Source organism: Pan troglodytes, chromosome 18 (assembly GCF_028858775.2).
Source record: "Pan troglodytes isolate AG18354 chromosome 18, NHGRI_mPanTro3-v2.0_pri, whole genome shotgun sequence".
In the NCBI taxonomy this organism is placed as follows: Eukaryota; Metazoa; Chordata; class Mammalia; order Primates; family Hominidae; genus Pan; species Pan troglodytes.
The window spans coordinates 20921780-20941869 of NC_072416.2; the positions used below are offsets into that span (position 1 = coordinate 20921780).

The window sequence follows — 20090 nt, forward strand, 5'->3', positions numbered from 1 at the left end:
CTGGATTTAAGTAATCTTCTTGCCTCACCCTCCTAAGTAGCTAGGACTACAGGCATGTCATTTTAAAACCCGAAAGCATTTGGATTTTCAAACATGTATCTGGCCTCAGTGGTTTCAGATGCAGCACTGCAGATCTGTAAGTAAATAATATGAGTAATATGTGACTATGGCAAACTCTGTGAATGCCAATCACTGAAGTGTGAGAAACAAGGGCTTAAAGAAGTTACCTAACTTTTAAAAAATAAAGCCGTTTTAGCAACTTTTTTTTTTTTTTGCTTCCTCATCCTCTCTCAAACTTACTTCTTTTTTTTTTTTTTTTTTTTTTTTTGAAACGGAGTCTCACTTCTGTCGCCCAGGCTGAGTGCAGTGGCACGATCTCGGCTCACTGCAAGCTCCACCTCCCCGTTTGATGCCCATTCTCCTGCCTCGGCCTCCCAAGTAGCTGGGACTACAGGCATCCGCCACCTTGCCCGGCTAATTTTTTGTATGTTTAGCAGAGATGGGGTTTCACTGTGTTAGCCAGGATGGTCTCCATTTCCTGACCTCGTGATCCGCCCGCCTCGGCCTCCCAAAGTGCTGAGATTACAGGCGTGAGCCAATGCGCCCGGCCTTCTTTTTTAAAAAAATATGAAACATTTCACGAATTTGCGTGTCATCCCTTTGCCGGGGCCATGCTAATCTCTGTACCGCTCCAATTTTAGTTTATGTGCTGTTAAAGTGAGCACAAACTTCTTAATACTTTCATCTGAAGTAGGTATCTCAAAAGCTACCAAGAAGCCAGTAGGAGTATAGTCATTGCTTATTTCCATCAACTGCTAAATGTAAAATGATGTCTTGTATTAAATGATGTAATAACTCACTGCTCATCCTAAGTCACGCTTAGATTCCCCCAATTATTTTTCCCACTGTTCTCAATTATACAATTTTCATACTTTTCAAAACACTTGTTACCAGGTGCAGTGGCTCATGCCTGTAATCCCAACACTTTGGAAGGCCAAGGTAGGTGGATAACTTGAGCTGAGGAATTGGAGACCAGCCTGGCTAACATGGTAAAACACCATTTCTAAAAAAAATACAAAAATTGGCCAGGCATGATGGTGCATGCCAGCGTATGCCTGTAATTCCAGCTACATGGGAGGCTGAGGTGGGAGAATCGCTTGAGCCCAGGAGTTCGAGGCTGCAGTGAGCCATGATCAAGCCGCTGCACTCTAGAGACCTGGGCAACAGAGTGAAACCCTGCCTTGAAAAAACAAACAAAAAAACCTCACAGCACTTTGGGAGGTGGAGGTGGGCAGATCACTTGAGGCCAGGAGTTCGAGACCGGCCTGGCCAACATGGTGAAACCCCATCTCTACAAAAAAATATGAAAAAAAATTAGCTGGGCATGGTGGTGCACACCTGTAATCCCAGCTACTCAGGAGGCTGAGGCAGAATCAGTGGAACCCAGGAGGAGATTGCGGTGAGCTGAGATGGGGCCACTGCACTCCAGCATGGGCGACAGAGCGAGACCCTATCTCACAAAAAGGAAAAAAGAAAAAAAAAAGAAACACGGGAAGATGAGAGGAAGAGAAAGAGGAAAATGCCATAAAGGAGTTACTATCTGAACAGGGCCAACAGAAAGGAAAGATGCTCCAATAGAAGTTAAGATGCTCCAATAGAAGTTAAGAGGGAGAAAGGTGATGTAGGGCTTCTAGGATAAGGGAATGGTTTACAAGGCAAAGCAGCATAAAGTTGCAAAGTGTCTTCCAGGCACAATCAGAAATCAGGTGTGAGCAGATACAACAACAGACGGGTAGAAAGAGGTGTAAAGTGCTACGCTAAGCAATAGGGACTTCACTATACACACAATGACAAAGGTAGTATATGATCCTGGAACATTAATTTTACACAAGGATTTGTGGGAGAGTTAGATTTAACTGGAATGTCATTTAAAACATTTATATAGTAAAGCAAACAACTTTCAGAACTTTTTTTTTTTTTTGAGACAGGGTCTGATTCTGTCACCTAGGCTAGAGTGCAGTGGTGTGATCTTGGCTCACTGCAACCTCCGCTGCCCAGGTTAAAGCGATTCTCATGCCTGAGCCTCCCTAGCAGCTGGGACTACAGGCACACGCCACCATGCCTTGCTAATCTTTTTGTTATTTTTAGTAGAGATGGGGTTTCGCCATGTTGACCAGGCTGGTCTCAAACTCCTGACCTCAGGTGATCCGCTTGCCTCAGCCTCTGAAGTGCTGGGACTACAGGCATGAGCCACTGTGTCTGGCTAGAGATGGGGTTTCCCCATGTTGTCCAGGCTGGTCTTGAACTCCTGAGCTCAAGTGATCCATCCACTTCAGCCTTCCAAAGTGCTGGCATTACAGGCACGAGATACCTCACTTGGCCTTAAGAACTTTTAGGATGAGAAAACGTAAGGCTTCAAAGAAAGTTCTAGATTTAAAAAAAGGCTGCTTTAAGCTATGTTCTCAGGTCTCCTATGTACTTTTTTTTTTTTTTTTTTTGGCTATACAGGGACTCTCCAGAAAAAGTTTAAGAAACACTGAAATAGAAAAAAACTAAGAAAACTAGAAAGTGGTCATCCTCCTTTTCAAGAGCATAGTTGGTGAGAGGAGGTACACAGAGGGCAAAGGACAGAGTAATAGTAATGAAAGCAGTGGGCTGATTCAGTAATCTTGGTAGAAAAAGGTATTCAAGCAGAAGCTTGGGGTTGGAAGTTCATAGTTTTTGTTTTTGTTTTTGTTTTTTTTTAGGAGAGGAGAGATCTGAGTACATTCCTAAATTGGAGTGAAGGAAGAGTTAAATATGAAGAAAACAACTGACAAGGCAAAGTCTCAGAGGCCAGGCATGGGGGGCTCACACCTGCAACCCTAGCACTTTGGGAGGCCAAGGCAGGAAGATCACTTGAGGTCAGGAGTTCGAGACCAGCCTGGGCAACAAAGCGAGGCCTTGCCTCTACAAAAATAATTGGAAAATACAAATAAAAGTTGAAATTATAAATTAAAAAAAAACAAACAAAGCCTTAGAAGGACAAAGGATCAAGAAGTCAAAAGGAGCTAACTCCAGAAAGAAGATGCTTAGTCACTCTGAAGCCATGTAATTTTAGCTTCAGCAAACACAGATCTCATCTGACTTATTCACTGCTGCACACCCTGGATTTAGGACAATGCTTGACACACACTAGATCTGAATAAATACTTGAATTAAAATGAAGTAAAACCACCATGGTGCAATTATGACTCAATACAATATGTGGAAACTTCTTTAAAAAAAATTCTTACATTGTATTATCCTTTGATTCTTCAAATGCATTTAGTTCATGGATGAGAAACTGTCTGTCCAATGGAACTACAGGTTGACCAGATTCTGGGAGAAATAAATTCATGAGAACACTGAGTCTATTAAACTAAAAAGCAAATAAGATTTTGAAAAGAATCACATTTACCAGACATACACTTTTTAGATTTTGGAAGAATGATGACAACACACACCAAGACAGATCAAATTGCCTGTGATTTTGTGACTTTCAAAATATCTCTTTTGTTAAATGCATGTCTTAATACAGTTTAACATAAATTCACTTTTTAAATTCCCCAGTGTTTGGTTGGAAAAATACCCTTTCTATATCCAAATTATAATACTAAATTTTGGAAGTCTGTTTATCAATAACTTATTTTTGAAAAGAATATCCACTTGGTGACAATACTTATAAATAAAAATTAAAGTTAACCTGAAGTGTGGGGCAGCTGGAACTTTCACACTTTGCTGGTGGGAAAGCACAATGGTACAGGCACTTTGGAAAAGAGTTGAGCAGTTTTCTTATAAAGGTGAGCGTGCACTTAACCACACAACCCAGCAATCTCACTCTTAGCTTTCTACCCAAGATTAATGAAAACTTATGTTCTCACAAAAACCTGTATGTAAATGTTTATGGCAGCTTGATTCCTAACTGCTAAAACTAGAAACAACTCAATGCCCATCAACTGGTCATAGATGAGCAAACTAGCACAGCCACACAATAGAACAGTGTTCAAAGGAAAAACAAACATGGCTGAATCTTGAACGTATTACACTAAGTGAAAAAAGGCAGACTCAAAAGGCTACATCATGTACGGTTCCATCTACAGCAGGGGTCCCCAACCCCCGGGCCACAGATTAGAAACTGGGCCACACAGCAGGAGGTGAGGAGTGGGCAAGCAAGTGAGGGAAGCTTGATCTGTGTTTACAGCTGCTGCCCATCACTAGCATCACTGCCTGAGCTCTGCCTCCTGTTGGCAGAATTAGATTCTCATAGAAGCGTGAACCCTATTGTGAACTGCGCATGCGAGGGATCTGGGCTGTGCACTCCTTATGAGAATCTAAGGCCTGATGATCTCTCACTGCCTCCCATCACCCCCAGATGGGACCATCTAGTTGCAGGAAAACAGGCTTAGGGCTCCCACTGATTCTACATTATGGTGAGTTATAATTATTTCATTATATATTACAACATAATCATAGAAATAAAATGCACAATAAATGGAGTATGCTTGAATCATCCCGAACCATCCTCCCAGGTCCATGGAAAAATTGTCTTCCACGAAACCGGTCCCTGGTGCCAAAAAGGCTGGTGATATCTTGATTGTGATCTGGTAGTAATTACACAACTGCAGGCATTTGACTAAAGTATAGAACTGTACAGTTTAAAAGGTAAATTTTATTGTATATAAATTATATCCCAGTTTTTTAAAAAAAGCCAAACCATTTAATATGAAAACTTGACTACTGTCACTATATTTCATTCTAGTGAAGCCCAAGTCCCCGCTATTTTCATAATTTCTTCTTTTCTGGGTGTAACTGGTATCATACAGCCATCTATAACAAACAAAGGAAAGCAGAGATGCTGATATCAAAGATCCTTAAACCATAAAAATCATGAGTCTTTATGTAGTTCAGACGTATGTTTAATATTAAATAAAGGATCTGTAATGAAAAATTCTAACTTCACAAAGAATTCATTCTCTCTTGCAAAATCTACTTCCTGGCCTCGCTTCTTTGCTGAGGCATGAAGTAGTCAAAGCAGAGATGGAACCTGAAACGAGGGAATCCGATGACACACATTCAGGGTGCCTCAGACCAACCCCCAGCTGCATCCCCCACCCCACCAAGTCCAGGGGTAACCAGGATTCTGACTTATTTATATCCATCCAGTCTCTCCTCACTTTTTTGAAAGAAGACATTTAAAAAGTCAGCAGAAGATATTAAAAATATTCTCACCACTCAATAACTGTTACACTTGAAGAGCAAATTTATTTCTCAAGAAATAAAATTCAACAGATAAAGGGAATTTATCTTTATCTCCCCACCCCCAACCCCCAATATCATTCTCTGCCTCCTATCACTAGGATGAGTTTGGAGTTTCCCGCTGCTAGAGTCTGGATATTTGTCTCCGCCCAAATCTCATGTTGCAATGCACTCCCCAGTGTTGGAAGTGGGACCTGGCGGGAGTTGTTTGGGTCATGGGGGTGGATCCCTCATGGCCTGGTGCTGTCCTTACCACAGTGAGTGGGTTCTCATGAGAACTGGTCATTTATAAGTGTGTGGCACTAACCTTCCCCACCCTTGGCCCCTGCTTTCACCATGTAACGTGCTTGCCGCAGTGAGCAAAAGCTCCTTGAGGCCTCCCAGAAGCTAAGCAGATGCCAGTGCCATGCTTGTACAATCTGAAGAACCGTGAGCCAAGTAAACCTCTTTTCTTCAACCGGGTGCGGTGGCTCACGCCTGTAATCCCAACATTTTGGGAGGCCGAGGCGGGCGGATCACGAGGTCAGGAGACTGAGACCATCCTGGCTAACGGTGAAACCCCGTCTCTACTAAAAATACAAAAAATTAGCCGGGCATGGCCTGTAGTCCCAGCTACTTGGGAGGCTGAGGCAGGAGAATCACTTGAACCTAGGAGGTAGACGTTGCAGTGAGCCGAGATCAATCCACACTCCAGCCTGGGTGACAGAGCAAGACTCTGTCTCAAAACAAACAAACAAACAAACAAAAAAACCTCTTTTCTTCATAAATTACCCAGTCTCAGGTGTTTATTTATAGCAATCCAAAAACAACCTAATATACCAGCCTAGTCCTTTATAAATACCATGCTTTTAGATACATACATTTGTAAATGTACCTAAGCACTACATAGTAGTAATATTTCAAAGTTTTATCTCTATCTATCTATCTATATACACACACACACACACACAAATAGACATATATCTACATATCTATATATAGACAAGGACAGTTTTTTTTTTTTAAGAGACAGGAGTTGGACCAGCCTGTCCAATATGGTGAAACGCCGTCTCTACTAAAAAATACAAAAATTCGCCGGGCCTGGTAGCACACACCTGTAGTTCCAGGTACTCGGGAGGCTGAGGCAGGAGAACTGCTTGAACCCGGGAGGCGGAGGATGCAGTGAGCTGAGATCACAATAGAGTGAGACTCCGTCTCAAAAAAAAAGAAAGAAAAAAAAAGAGACAGGGGTTGGGTGCAGTGGCTCATGCCTGTAATCCCAGCATTTGGGGAGTGTGAGATAGGTGGATCACCTGAGCCCAGGAGTTCAATACCAGGCTGGGCAACATAGTGAGAGCTCATCTCTATAAATAATAAAAAAATTTAGCTGGGCATGGAGGCATGCACCTGTGGTCCCAGCTACTTGGGAGACTGACGCAGGAAGACTGCTTGAGCCCAGGAGGTGAAAGTTGCAATAAGCCATGATCGCACCACTGCAGTCCAGCCTTTGCAACAGAGCGAGATTCTGTCTCTGGAAAAAGAAAAAAGAGACAGGGTCTCTCTCTGTTGCCCAGACTGGAGTGCAGTGATGCGATCATGGCTCACTAAAGCCCAGAGCACATGGGCTCACATGATCACCCCCTCCCCGACCCCTGCTCAGCCTCAGCTAGGACAACAGACACGTGCCACCATGCATGGCTAATTTTAAAAACTCTTTTCCAGAGATGGGGTCTCCCTGTGTTGCCCAGGCTGGTCGCGAACTTCTGGGCTCAAGTAATCTTGCCTCGGCCTCCCAAAGCACTGAGATTACAGGTGTGAGCCACCTACCCAGCCTATTTTTTAACAAATAATATACTTAATCAGCGTATATTTTTAAAGCTTAATACACAGGAAAAAACTGGTGGCAAACAGGACAAAACGTCAACAATTGTTTATTCTCGGTTACAGGAATTATAGATGATTTTTCCAAGTATATGCCTAGTTTAAGTAATTATTTAGTTATGTATTTTCTCTTGTAAGAATCTGTTTAAGCTACAGAAAGAACCCATGTGATTTTTGTGTCCCAGTCACCCAGATGGCACTATCTGGTAAGGGAATTAGATTTCTAGGATAAACAGTTTCTGAGAATTGGGGAAAGGGGAGAAACAGATTTTATGTGATAAATAATAACCACTTACCTGCTATGAGGACAGATGCTGTATACTTATATTTGTTGAATTCTAAATACTCTCGAATTAATTCATTAATTAGAAGGTTTTCATGAGACAATGATGGTCGGGGTTCACGGTCATCATCTAGGGCATTGAAAACTTCAGCTCGGATCCTTGCTTTTAAATGCCCTAATACCCCCTTTTTTTCCAAGGTGTCCTTTAAAACTGTTCAATATAAAATATTAAGGCTTCAGTTACAGAGTAAATTTGTCATTCTTAGGCATACTTTGAAAAGAAATGTTGAAAAGGTAAATGGTACAAAAACAGCTCTCAAGCAGCTCTTAATCTAAACATTGTGACAAATTATTAAACAATTACACTACCACCAGCCATGTTTATATTAAAACATATAGTTCTCATGTTGCGGTGATTTAGTCTTAATATATTTGAGCAAATTCAAGTTTATTCCTACATCATCAGCACTGTCAGGGGCTGTAGTCTAATACATATTCTTTTTTATTTTATTTATTTATTATTTTTTTTGAGACACAGTCTCGCTCTTTCACCCAGGCTGGAGTGCAGTGGCACGATCTCAGCTCACTGCAACCTCTGCCTCCCAGGTTCAAGCAATTCTCCTGCTTCAGCCTCCAGGGTAGTTGGGACTACAGGCACGTGCCACCACGCCCAACTAATTCTTTTTTGTATTTTTAGTAGAGACGGGGTTTCACTGTGTTGGCCAGGATGGTCTCAATCTCCTGACCTCGTGATCCACCCACCTCAGCCTCCCAAAGTGTTGGGATTACAGGTGTCAGCCACCGTGCCCGGCCAATACATAATTCTTTAGTGAGGGGAAAAGGCGGGGGATAGGATTATAGTTGCTTACTGAGACCTGAACTTAAGCCCCAGTCTCTCATATATTTTCAAGAGTGTCTGCCACTGCACACAGGTTCTGCTTGTCACTAACAACCTCTGGTCCAGAAAGATGATTAAAGAAAACAACTACATTCCATAAAAGAAGTCTGTTGGGTTACTGTGTAAAAACCTTGATGGCAGGGCATGGTGGCTCATGCCTGTAACCCAGCACTTTGGGAGGCTGAGGCGGGCGGATCACGAGATCAGCAGATCGAGACCATCCTGGCTAACAAGGTGAAATCCCCCTCTCTACTAAAAAAATACAAAAAATTAGCCGGGTGTGGTGGCACGCACCTGTAGTCCCAGCAACTTGGGAGGCTGAGGCACAAGAATTACTTGAACCCGGGAGGTGGAGGGTGCAGTGAGCTGAGATGGTGCCACTGCACTCTAGCCTGGGCGAAAGAGTGAGACTCTGTTTAAAACAACCAACCAACCAACCAACCAACCAAAAAAAAAAAAACACAAACCTTTGATAATCCACAACCCTTTAGGGAGTGAAAAGGTGTTGGGTTTTTCATTGTTGTTATTTTGAAACAATCTCGCTCTGTCGCCAGGTTGGAGTGCAGTGGCACGATCTCGGCTCACTGCAATCTCCAGGCTCCCTGGTTCAAGCAATTCTCCTGCCTCAGCCTCCCGAATAGCTGGGATTACAGGTGTGCGACACCACGACTGGCTAATTTTTGTATTTTTAGTAGAGACAGGGTTTCACTATGTTGGCCAGGATGGTCTCCATCTCCTGACCTCATGATCCACCCGCCTCAGCCTCCCAAAGTACTGGGATTACAGGCATGAGCCACTGCGCCCACTGGCCTCGTTGTTTTAAAGACAACTATGAGTTAATTCCTTAGAACAGCAGGATTCTGACAGTGGGGTGCTGCTGGCACCTTAGTGCTTAACTTTAGCCAGCCGAGTTTTTCGTTGTCTCTGCAGCCTCAAGTACCAACTGCTAGTAGTTACCACCTATTAACCCTGCGGTTCTCAAACTTGAGCACGAATCCTCATCACCTTCAAGACTTGTTTAAACGGATTGTTTGCTAGTCCTCCCCATAGAGTTTCTGCACGCGCAGCTCCGCCCCACTCACCCTGCGGCGTGGTCGGTAGCCAATAGGCGCACAGCTCTCGCCCCGCCTACTTCCGCCCCTCTCAGTTTATGAGATCTGCGGTTGAGTGGGTGGTGAATGTCGACCAGAGACTCCACCAATCAGCGAGCGCTCTCGGAAGGCCCAGTTGAGTGAGACGGCAGGGAGGGCGGGGACTGAGGCAGTTGAGAGCCTGGCATCTAACTCCCATTCTCCTCATTATAATGTTGAGGCATTTAGGCCTCAGGAAACAGAATCTCCCTCTCTGATCTTCTCCTGTCCACCTCTGACCTGCCTCAAGCAGGACTCTAATCTGACTGTGGGTCAAAAGACCCTCATTCCAGAAAGGGTTCTGCCCGGTACCCTCACGGAAGAAATGCTGCACAGAGAGGCCAAGAAAAGTCTGAGCAGACAGGCTTTGCTGGGTTTAGATCATGCACTTTCTGTCCAATCAGATTTCTTTTTTTTTTTTTTTTTTTTGAGACGGAGACTTGCTCTGTCGCCCAGGCTGGAGTGCAGTGGTACAATCTCCGTTCACTGCAACCTCTCCCTCCTGGGTTCAAGCGATTCTCCCGTCTCAACCACCCAAGTAGCTGGGATTACAGGTGTGCACCACCATGCCTGGCTAATTTTTTTCACAGTTCCACTCTTGTTGCCCAGGTTGGAGTGCAATGGCATGATCTCGGTTCACCGCAACCTCTGCCTCCCGGGCTCAAGCAATTCTCCTGCCTCAGCCTCCCAAGTAGCTGGGATTACAGGCATGTACAACCACACCCAGCTAATTTTGTATTTTTAGTAGAGATGGGGTTTCTCCATGTTGGTCAGGCTGGTGTTGAACTCCCGACCTCAGGTGATCCGCCCGCCTCGGCCTCCCAAAGTGCTGGGAATACAGGCGTGAGCCACCACGCCTGGCCTGTCCAATCACATTTCTATACGGTGTTCAATCACACCTATGTAATAAAGTGTCCCATAAAAACCCAAGAGAACTGGGTTGGGAGAACTTCTGGATAGCAGAACACATGGAGGTTCTTGAAGGGTGTTGCATTCAGGGAAAGCATGGAAGCTCCACACCCCTTCCCCTATACTTTGCCCTATGTGTCACTTCATCTGTATAGACAAAATTAAGTTTCCCTGAATTCTTCGAGCCACTCCAGCAAATTAATGGAACCCAAAATGGGGGTTGTGGAAGCTCCAACTTGAAGGCGGTCCATCAGAAGTTTCAGAGGCCCAGACAGACTTGCGACTGGTGTCTGAAGGAGGGCAGTCTTGGGGACTGAGCTCTCACCCTGTGGGAAATGACACTATTTTCAGGTCGAAGATGTCAGACTTAAATTGAAGGACACCCAGCTGGCATCAGCTGCAGAAATGATTGTTTGCTGACCAGGCGCAATGGCTTAAGTCTGTAATCCCAGCATTTTGGGAGGCAAAGGTGGGTGGATCACTTGAGGTCAAGAGTTCCACACTAGCCTGGTGACGTGGTGAAACCTTGTCTCCACTAAAAATACAAAAAATAGCTGGGTGTGGTGGCATGCACCTATAATCCCAGCTACTCAAGAGGCTGAGCCAGGAGAATCGCTTGAACCTGGGAAGCAGAGGTTGCAGTGAGCAGAGATCATGCTATGGGTGACAGAGTGAGGCTAAACCTAAAAAAAAAAAATTGTATACTTGCTGGTGGGGGGATTTCCCCACACATTTCTGGGGTCCACAGAAGTATTCTGTGTTGATTATTGGTGTGTCGATGTGCGAGCAGAGCAAAAACACGGTTTGAGAAAGTTTATATCCAAAAAACTCCTGAATATGTTGATGAGGAACTCGGAGAGAGAGGCAAATAATAATGTGATTGACTGATTGGCAGTGGTAATCATACAGTAGCTAACATTCATTATACTCTCTGTATGGCAACGACTGCTCTAAAAGCTTTACATTAAGTATTCACCAACAACCCTATGAGATGGATACTTACATGCAATTGTCTCAAGTAAAATTGTATTTAAAAACATACTGGCCAGGTGTGGTGGCTCATGGCTGTCATCCCAGCACTTTGGGAGGCTGAGACAGGCGGATTGCTTGAGGCCAGGAGGAGTTCAAGACCAGCTTGGTCAACATAGTGAAACCCTGTCTCTACTAAAAATACAAAAAATTATTTGGGTGTGGCGGCACACACCTGTAATCCCAGCTACTTGGGAGGCTGTGGCATGAGAATCACTTGAACCCGGGAGGCAGAGGTTTCAGTGAGCTGAGAATGCGCCACTGCACTCCAACCTGGGCGACAGAGAAAGACTCTGTCTCACAAACAAACAAAAAACATGTACTAATGACCAGGCACAGCACTTCATGCCTGTAATCCCAGCACTTTGAGAGGCTGAAGCGACAGGATCAGTTGAAGCCAGGAGTTTGAGACCAGCCAAGCCAACAAATCAAGAACCCATGTCTTTAAAAAAAAAAAAAAAGTAGCTGGGCATGGTGGCACACACCTGTATTCCTAGCTGCTCAGGAGGCTGAGGCAGGTGGATTGCTTGAGTCCAGGAGTTCAAGGCTGTAGTGAGCTATGACTGCACCAGTGGACTCCAGCCTGGGCAGCAGAGCAAGACCCCATCTCTGAAAAAATAAATACCTTTATACATACATTAAAAACATGCACTGACATTGAGTAACACACTGAATTGCTGGGGATATGTCGAAACAGGCACTGCCATACATAATTGGTAGGTAGGCAATCAACACCACCATCCAGAAGGCAGTTTGTCAATATCTAATCAGATTTTCACACCCTTTGACTCATCAAATCTACTTCTAAGAATGTATCTTACAGATATAATCACACCTACTTACAAAGGATATAAGTATAAGAATATTCATTCACTGTTGATAGTAGAAAAACTATGCACACCTTTCAGAAAGGCTAAAATAAAGACTACTGACAATACTGTTGGCAAACACACATGTACTGCTGGTGGGAAGACAAAGTGGTATAGTCACTTTGGAAAGCAGTTTGGCAATTGCTTATTAAGTCATAGGTACACTTGGCCCAGTAATCCCAAAACTAGGTGTTTGCCCAAGTGAAGTAAAAACTTGTAGGCTGGGCACGGTGGCTCACATCTGTAATCCCAGCACTTTGGGGGGCCAAGGAGCGTGGATCATTTGAGGTCAGGAGTTTGAGATCAGCCTGAGCAACATGGTGAAACCCCGTCTCTACTAAAAATATAAAAATTAGCCAGGCATGATGGAGCATGCCTATAATCCCAGCTACCCAGGAAAATTAGCCAGGTGTGGTGGCACATGCCTGTAATCCCAGCTACCCAGGAGGCTGAGGCAGGAGAATCACTTGAACCCGGGCAGCAGAGGTTGCAGTGAGCCGAGACCGTTTCACTGCACTCCAGCCTGGGCAACAAGAGCTAAAGTCCATCTCACAAAAAAAAAAAAAAGAACTTGTAGCCAGGCACAGTGGCTTATGCCTATAATCCCCACAGTTTATGAGGCCAAAGCGGGATGAACGCTTGAACCCAGAAGTTTGAGACCGGCCTGGGCAACATGGTGAAACCCCATCTCTACAAAAAAAAAAAATTACAAAAATTAGACAGGCGTGTAGGAGTGAACATGTAGTCCCAGCTACTCCAGAGGCTAAGGTGAGAAGACCTGCAGAGCCTGGGAGGTCCAGGTTGCAGTGAGTAGTGATCACACCACTGCACTCCAGTCTGGGCAACATAGTGAAACTGTGTTTCAAAAAAATAAAAAATGTCCTCTGGTGAGGACTTGGTGATTGAGGGTCAGTGTTCAATGGAGACTTACTTTTTTTTTTCTTTTTGAGACAGTCTCTGTTGCCCAGGCTGGAATGCAATAGCACCATCATAGCTCACTACAGCCTCGACCTCCAGGCTCAACTGATCCTTCAGCCTCCCGAGTAGCTGGGACCACAGGCACGTGCCGCCACGCCCAGCTATTTTTATTTTTTGTAGAGATGGGGTCTCACCATGTTGCTCAAGCTGATCTCAAATTCTTGGGCTCAAGCAATCCTCCTGCCTCGAACTCCCAAAGGGCTGGGGTTGCAGGCATAAAACACCACACCCAGCCTTACTTTTGTCCATAGACTTATTTTAATTTATTAATTAATTTATTTATTTGAGACTGAGTCTTGCTCTATTGCCCAGGCTGGAGTGCAGTGGCACAATCTGGGCTCATTGCAACCTCTGCCTCCCAGGTTCAAGCAATTCTAGTGCCTCAGCCTCCTGAGCAGCTGGGATTACAGGTGCACACCATCATGCCTGGCTAATTTTTGTATTTTTAGTAGAGACAGGGTTTCACAATGTTGGCCAGGCTGGTTTCGAACTCCTGACCTCAAGTGATCCTCCTGTCTCGGCCTCCAAAAGTGCTGGGATTACAGGTGTGAGCCACCACACACGTCCTTGAGCCTCCATTTCTACAGCTATTAAAAGGAGGCCATAATAGTACCTAACTCCTGGGATATTATCGTGGCTAAAATGAACTAATGGGCCAGGTGCGGTGGCTCACATCTGTAATCCCAGTACTTTCGGAGGCCGAGGCGGGTGGATTACCTGAGGTCAGGAGTTCGAGATCAGCCTGACCAACATGGCGAAAGCCCGTCTCTACTAAAAATACACAAATTAGCCGGGTGTGGTGGCTTGCACCTGTAGTCCCAGCACTTTCGGAGGCCGAGGCGGGTGGATTACCTGAGGTCAGGAGTTCGAGATCAGCCTGGCCAACATGGCGAAAGCCCGTCTCTACTAAAAATACACAAATTAGCCGGGTGTGGTGGCTTGCACCTGTAGTCCCAGCTACTCGGGAGTCTGGGGCAAGAGAATCGCTTGAACCCAGGAGGTGGAGGTTGCAGTGAGCTGAGATTGTGCCACTGCACTCCAGCCTGAGTGACAGAGCTAGACTCCATCTCAAAAACTAATAATAATAATAATAATGATAATAATAATAATAATAAGATGGGCCGGGCGCAGTGGCTCACGCCTGTAATCCCAGCACTTTACTCTACTAAATCTCTACTAAAAATACAAAAATTAGCCAGGTGTGGTGGTGGGTGCCTGTAATCCCAGCTACTTGGGAGGCTGAGGCAGGAGAATCACTTGAACCTGGGAGGTTGAAGTGAGCCAAGATGGCGCCATTGCACTCCAGCCTGGGAAACAGGAGTGAAACTCTGTCTCAAAAAAATTAAATAAATAAATAAATAAAATGAACTAATGCATGAAGAGCACTTAGTTAAGTTAAATAAATAAATAAAATTTTAAAAAGTTAAATAAAATTAAATAAATAAATAAATAAAATGAACTAATGCATGCAACAACTTAGCACAGTGCCTAGGACATAATAGGCACTCGACAAGTGGGCTGGGCGTAGTGGCTCATGCTTGTAATCTGAGCACTCTGAGAGGCTGAGGCGGGCAGGTCACCTGAGCTCAGGAGTTCAAGACCACCCTGGGCAACATGGCGAAATCCCATCTGTACAAAAATTACAAAAATTAGCTGACCATGGTGATACCCACCTGTAGTTCCAGCTACTTGGGAGGCTGAGGTGGGAGGATCACTTGAGCCCAGGAGACTAAGGTTGCTGTGAGCCGAGATCATGCCACTACACTCCAGCCTGGGGGACAAAGCTAGACCCTGTCACACACACACACACACACACACACACACACACACACACAAAAGTGGCTATTTCCTCACCATTCCCCCCTTGGCAGGTCACAGCCCAGTCCACTCCACTCCTCCATGGTCTCCATTCTTGTCGCCTCAACACCAGACGGCCTGGATTAGGTGTGTAAGAACATATTTATGCTCCAGTTTTCTCTTGTCAAATTCCTCATCCTTCCTCTCCCCTTCCCAGATGTTCTCCATTCTCCGCAAATCCTCTACCTCACCTCCATCTTCCACCTGCTCTTTGGTCACTCTGTCTCCTACTCAACTAGGAAGACCCTAGGAACCCTCCACTTGGACCCTAAATCTCTTTGCATTTTAACCTTTCATTCACAAATTCATTCATTCGAAAGATATTATTGAGCATCTACTATGTACCAGGCACTAAGGATACTAGAGTAAATATAATAAACAGGATCCTGGCTGGGTGAGGTGGCTCATGCCTGTAATCTCAGCACTTTCGGAGGTAAAGGTGGGTGGATTGCTTGAGGTCAGGAGTTCGAGACCAGCCTGGCCAACATGACAAAACCCATCTCTAGTAACAATACAAAAATTATCTGGGCATGGTGGTGGCACATGCCTGTAATCCTAGCAACTTGGGAGGCTGAGGCAGGAGAATCGCTTGAACCCAGGAAGTGGAGGTTGCAGTGAGCTGAGATCACACCACTGCACTCTAGCCTGTGCAACAGAGCAAGACTTTGTCTCAAAAAAGTAAACATGGTCCCTATTCACACAGAGCTCACTGGCCAAGAGAAAGGGCAGCAATTCATCAAATACTTATTTACAAACTCAGATAAATACTATAATGAAAAATGCAGAGATTCTGAGACAGACAGGGGCCATAACCTAGCCTAGGTTGGTGGTTATGGAAGGCTTCCATATCAGCATGTGTTTCTTTCTTTCTTTTTCTTTTTTCTTTCCTTTTTTTTTTTTTTTTTTTTGAGATGGCGTCTTGCTCTGTTGCCCAGGTTGGAGTGCAGTGGCACCGTCTCATCTCACTGCAACTTCCACCTCCCAGGTTCAAGCAATTCTCATGCCTCAGCCTCCCAAGTAGCTGAGGTTACAGGCATGTGCCAACACACCTGGCTAATTTTTGCATTTTTAGTGGAGTGCAGTGGAACCATCTCGGCTCACTGCAACTTCTGCCTCCCAGGTTCAAGTGATTCTCATGCCTCAGCCTCCCAAGCAGCTGGGATTACAGGTGTGTGCCACCACACCTGGCTAATTTTTGTGTTTTTAGTAGAGATGAGGTTTCACAAAGTTAGCCAGGTTGGACAGCATGTGTTTCTATGCAACAAACTGTCCTAAAACTTAGTGGCTTAAAATAACAACAATCATTGATTTCACCCACAAATCTGCAATTTGGGCAGGATGTGGCCTGGACAGCAAGTCTGTGTTCCACATGCCATGCTCAACATGGGGCAGCTTGACAGGGGCCGGAGGACCCACTTTTTTTTTGGTTGTTTCTGAGATATAATTCACATGCCATAAATTTCACCATGTGAAACCATACAATTCCATGTTTTTTAGTATATTCACAGGATTGTACAACTATTGCTATCTAATTCCACGATATTTCCTTTTCCCTAAAAAGAAATCCTATACTTATCTGGATGTGGTGGCGCACACCTGTGGTCCCAGCTACTCGGGAGGCTGAGGCAGGGGGATCAATTGAGCCCAAGAGTTCCAGGCTGCAGTGAGCTATGATCGCACCATTGCACTCCAGCCTGGGTGACAGAATGAGACCCTGTTTCTAAACAACAACGACAAGAACAACAACAACAGAACATATACCATTAGCAGTCTCTTCTATTCCCTCTTCCCCTAGTCCCTGGAAACACTCATCTATCTTCTGTCTTTATAGATCTGTCTGTTCTAGACACTTCAAATGGAATATACACTACATGGCCTATTGTGTCTGGCTTCTGTCACTGAGTACAATGTTATCAAGATTCTGGAAGACCCACTTTGTGGGTCCACTTTGTGGATGGCTCAGTCACATGGCTGGCAATTTGGTATTTGCTGTCAGGTGGGAACTCAGCCAGGGCTGTGGGCAGGGATCCCGGTTCTTATCTATGGGGGCCCCCTCCAGGGGCTGCTTGAGCTTCCTTATGGCATGGTGGTTGGGTTCCAAGATGGAGCATCCTAAGAGAGCCAAGTGGGAGCTTTTCATATCTTTTTTTTTTTTTTTTTCAATTGAGACAAAGTCTCACTGTCACCCAGGCTGGTGTGCAGTGGCATGATCTTGGCTCACTGCCACCTCCACCTCCTGGGTTCAAGTGATTCTTGTGCCTCAGCCTCCTGAGTAGCTGGGACTACAAGTGAGCGCCACCACGCCTGGCTAATTATTGTATTTTCAGTAGAGGCTAGGTTTGCCATGTTGGCCAGGCTGGCATCTTTATTAAAAAAAAAAAAAAAAAAAAGAGAGCGAGACAGGGTCTTGCTTGTTGCCCTTGGCAGGTCACAGCCCAGTCCACTCCACTCCTCCATGGTCTTGAACTCCTGGTCTCAAGTGATCCTCCTGCCTCATCTTTCCAAAATGCTGAGATTACAGGTGTGAGCCACGATGTCCGGCCAGGTTTTCACCTTTTATGACCAGTTACAGAAGTCACACCATGTCACTTCCACAGTAGCCTCAAGCTCGTCTGGATTCAAGGGAAGGGAACACAGACCACCCTTCACAATAGGAGTGTCAAAGTCACCTTGTTTGCGTTTTAACCTTTCATTAATGCATTCATTCATTCAAAAGATATTATTGGCCAGGTGCAGTGGCTCAAACCTATAATCACAGCACCTTGGGAGGCTGAGGCGGATGGATCACCTGAGGTCTGGAGTTAGAGACCAGCCTGGCCAACATGGTGAAACCCCGTCTCTACTAAAAATACAAAAATTAGCTGGGTGTAGTGGCATGCGCCTGTAATCCCAGCTACTTGGGAGGCTGAGGCAGGAAAATCGCTTGAACCTGGGAAGTGGAGGTTGCAGTGAGCCGAGATTGCGTCGTTGCATTCCAGCCTGGGTGACAAGAGTGAAACTCCATCTCAAAAAAAAAAAAAAAAAAAAAGTCACACCATGTCAGTTCCACAGTAGACTCAAGCTCATCTGGATTCAACGGAAGGGAACACAGGCCACCCTTCTCAATAAGAGTGTAAGATCACTTTGTTTACATTTTAACCTTTTATTCATGCATGCGTTCATTCAAAAGATATTATTGAGCATCTACTCATGAATGAATAATTGTGGCCACTTTTGGAAAATACAAGTGCTACAGCTTCCCTGAGAAGATGATGTTGGGGCTGACAGCTGAAGGATAAGCAGGTGTTACTTAGGCACAGATATGGAAGAGCATTCAAAAAACACAGAACAACATGTTCAAAAGACCCGGGGGAACAATTAGCACACTGGAGGAACTTAAGGCGGCCTTGAGTGGCAGAGGCAGAGAGAAAGGCACTTGTCTGTTGTGTGCTTTCCATGACTGCTGTTTCCACTCAGCCTTCATTGTCCATTTTTTCAGAAACAGTACCCTAAATTCCCTTTGGGGAACCATTGACTCACCCGCCCTCAGCCCTCTCAGTGGGGCTGGCTGCAGGGGTGGGTGTTAAGACCCACGTCTAGCCATTCAAGACAGTTCACCCAGCCTCGCCAGTCTCACTGATTGGTTCGGGTGTGGTCATGTGACACTCAGAAGGGCCAATGAGGCTCAAACCCAAGACATCTGCTGCAGCTATTGGACAAGACAGAGTGTATTGCCTTGGGGTTGCTAGGTAGGATAGAGGCAGGAGTGTTGGGTGTCACCTTTGCCTCTGCCAGAGAATAACCTGTTGAAATGACACCAACAAAGAGAAAGTAGAACGAAGTGACACAGACCATTGAGCTCCTGGACTATGACCAAAGCCAGCTCTGCCACTGGACATTTTAGATTCATGGGCCAATACATGATGGTTTAGGCTAATTTGAATTTCTGTCACCTGGAATCAAGAGTACTGTTTAAAGGCACCATCGGTGGGCGCAGTGGCTCATGCCTGTAATCCCAGCACTTTGGGAGGCCGAGGCGGGTGGATCACCCGAGGTCAGGAGTTTGAGACCACCTTGGCCAAAATGGCGAAACTCCATCTCTACTAAAAATACAGAAAATAGCCGGGCATGGTGGCACGTGCCTGTAATCCCAGCTACTAGAGGGTCTGAGGCAGGAGGATGGCTTGAACCTGGGAGGCAGAGGTTGCAGTGAGCCATGATTGTGCCACTGCACTCCAGCCTGGGCAACAGAGTGAGACTCCATCTCAAAAAACAAACAAACAAACAAATAAATAAATAAAGACACTATGGTTAGGATTTTTCTCTTCCTGTCCCTAACTACACATTCTCCATTCCTGGTTCTTACGTACCACTTCAGAAGCCTCCAGCACTTCATCTGGCCTCTCTTCCTTCTCTCTCTCTTTCATTTCTTATTTTTTTGAGACAGAGTCTCGATCTGTCACCCAGGCTGGAGCGCAGTGGTGCAATCTTGGCTCACCGCAACCTCCACCTCCAAGGCTCAAGTGATCCTCCAGCCTCAGCCTCCTGAGTAGCTGGGATTACAGGCACACACCACCACTCCAAGCTAACTTTTTGTATTTTTAGTAGAGACTGGTTTTTGCCATGTTGCCCAGGCTGGTCCCAAACTTCTGGCCCCAAACTTGTGGCAGATCAAGTGATCCACCTACCTCGGCCTCCCAAAGTGCTGGGATTACAGGTGTGAGCCACTGCACCTAGCCTTCTCTCTTTTTTTTGTGATCAATAAATGTTTGTTTATTGCATCTTGGTCTGAATGTCATATTAAATTTGGGGTTCCAAAAAACTCTAGAAAACATTTATGAGAACTTGGGAGGTGGAGGTTGCCGTGAGCCGAGATCGCGCCACTGCAATCCAGCCTGGGTGACAGATTGACACTTCGTCTCACCAAAAAAAAAAAAAAAAAAAAAAAAAAAAAGAAAGAAAAAAAGAACTAAATGTCCCTGAATATAAAATGGTAGGTAAGAACAGTAATTGGCTTGTCG

General features: G+C 45.1%; 1 protein-coding gene and 1 non-coding gene across 2 annotated transcripts in view; both read right to left on the bottom strand.

Annotated features, from left to right (window-relative positions):
* Window positions 1-621: 621 nt before the first annotated feature.
* LOC112206004 (U6 spliceosomal RNA) lies at window positions 622-725 on the bottom strand. The gene has a single exon (XR_002940130.1). It is a non-coding gene; the product is annotated as a U6 spliceosomal RNA (small nuclear RNA).
* A 2546-nt stretch (window positions 726-3271) lies between these two features.
* LOC112205869 (polycystin-1-like) overlaps window positions 3272-20090 on the bottom strand; it is a 95565-nt gene continuing 78746 nt past the window's right edge. Inside the window, 5 exon segments of the mRNA XM_054668235.2 lie at window positions 3272-3360; window positions 6372-6443; window positions 7434-7631; window positions 15088-15168; window positions 16687-16784. Of these exon segments, the coding sequence (XP_054524210.1) occupies window positions 3272-3360; window positions 6372-6443; window positions 7434-7631; window positions 15088-15168; window positions 16687-16784 (538 nt within the window).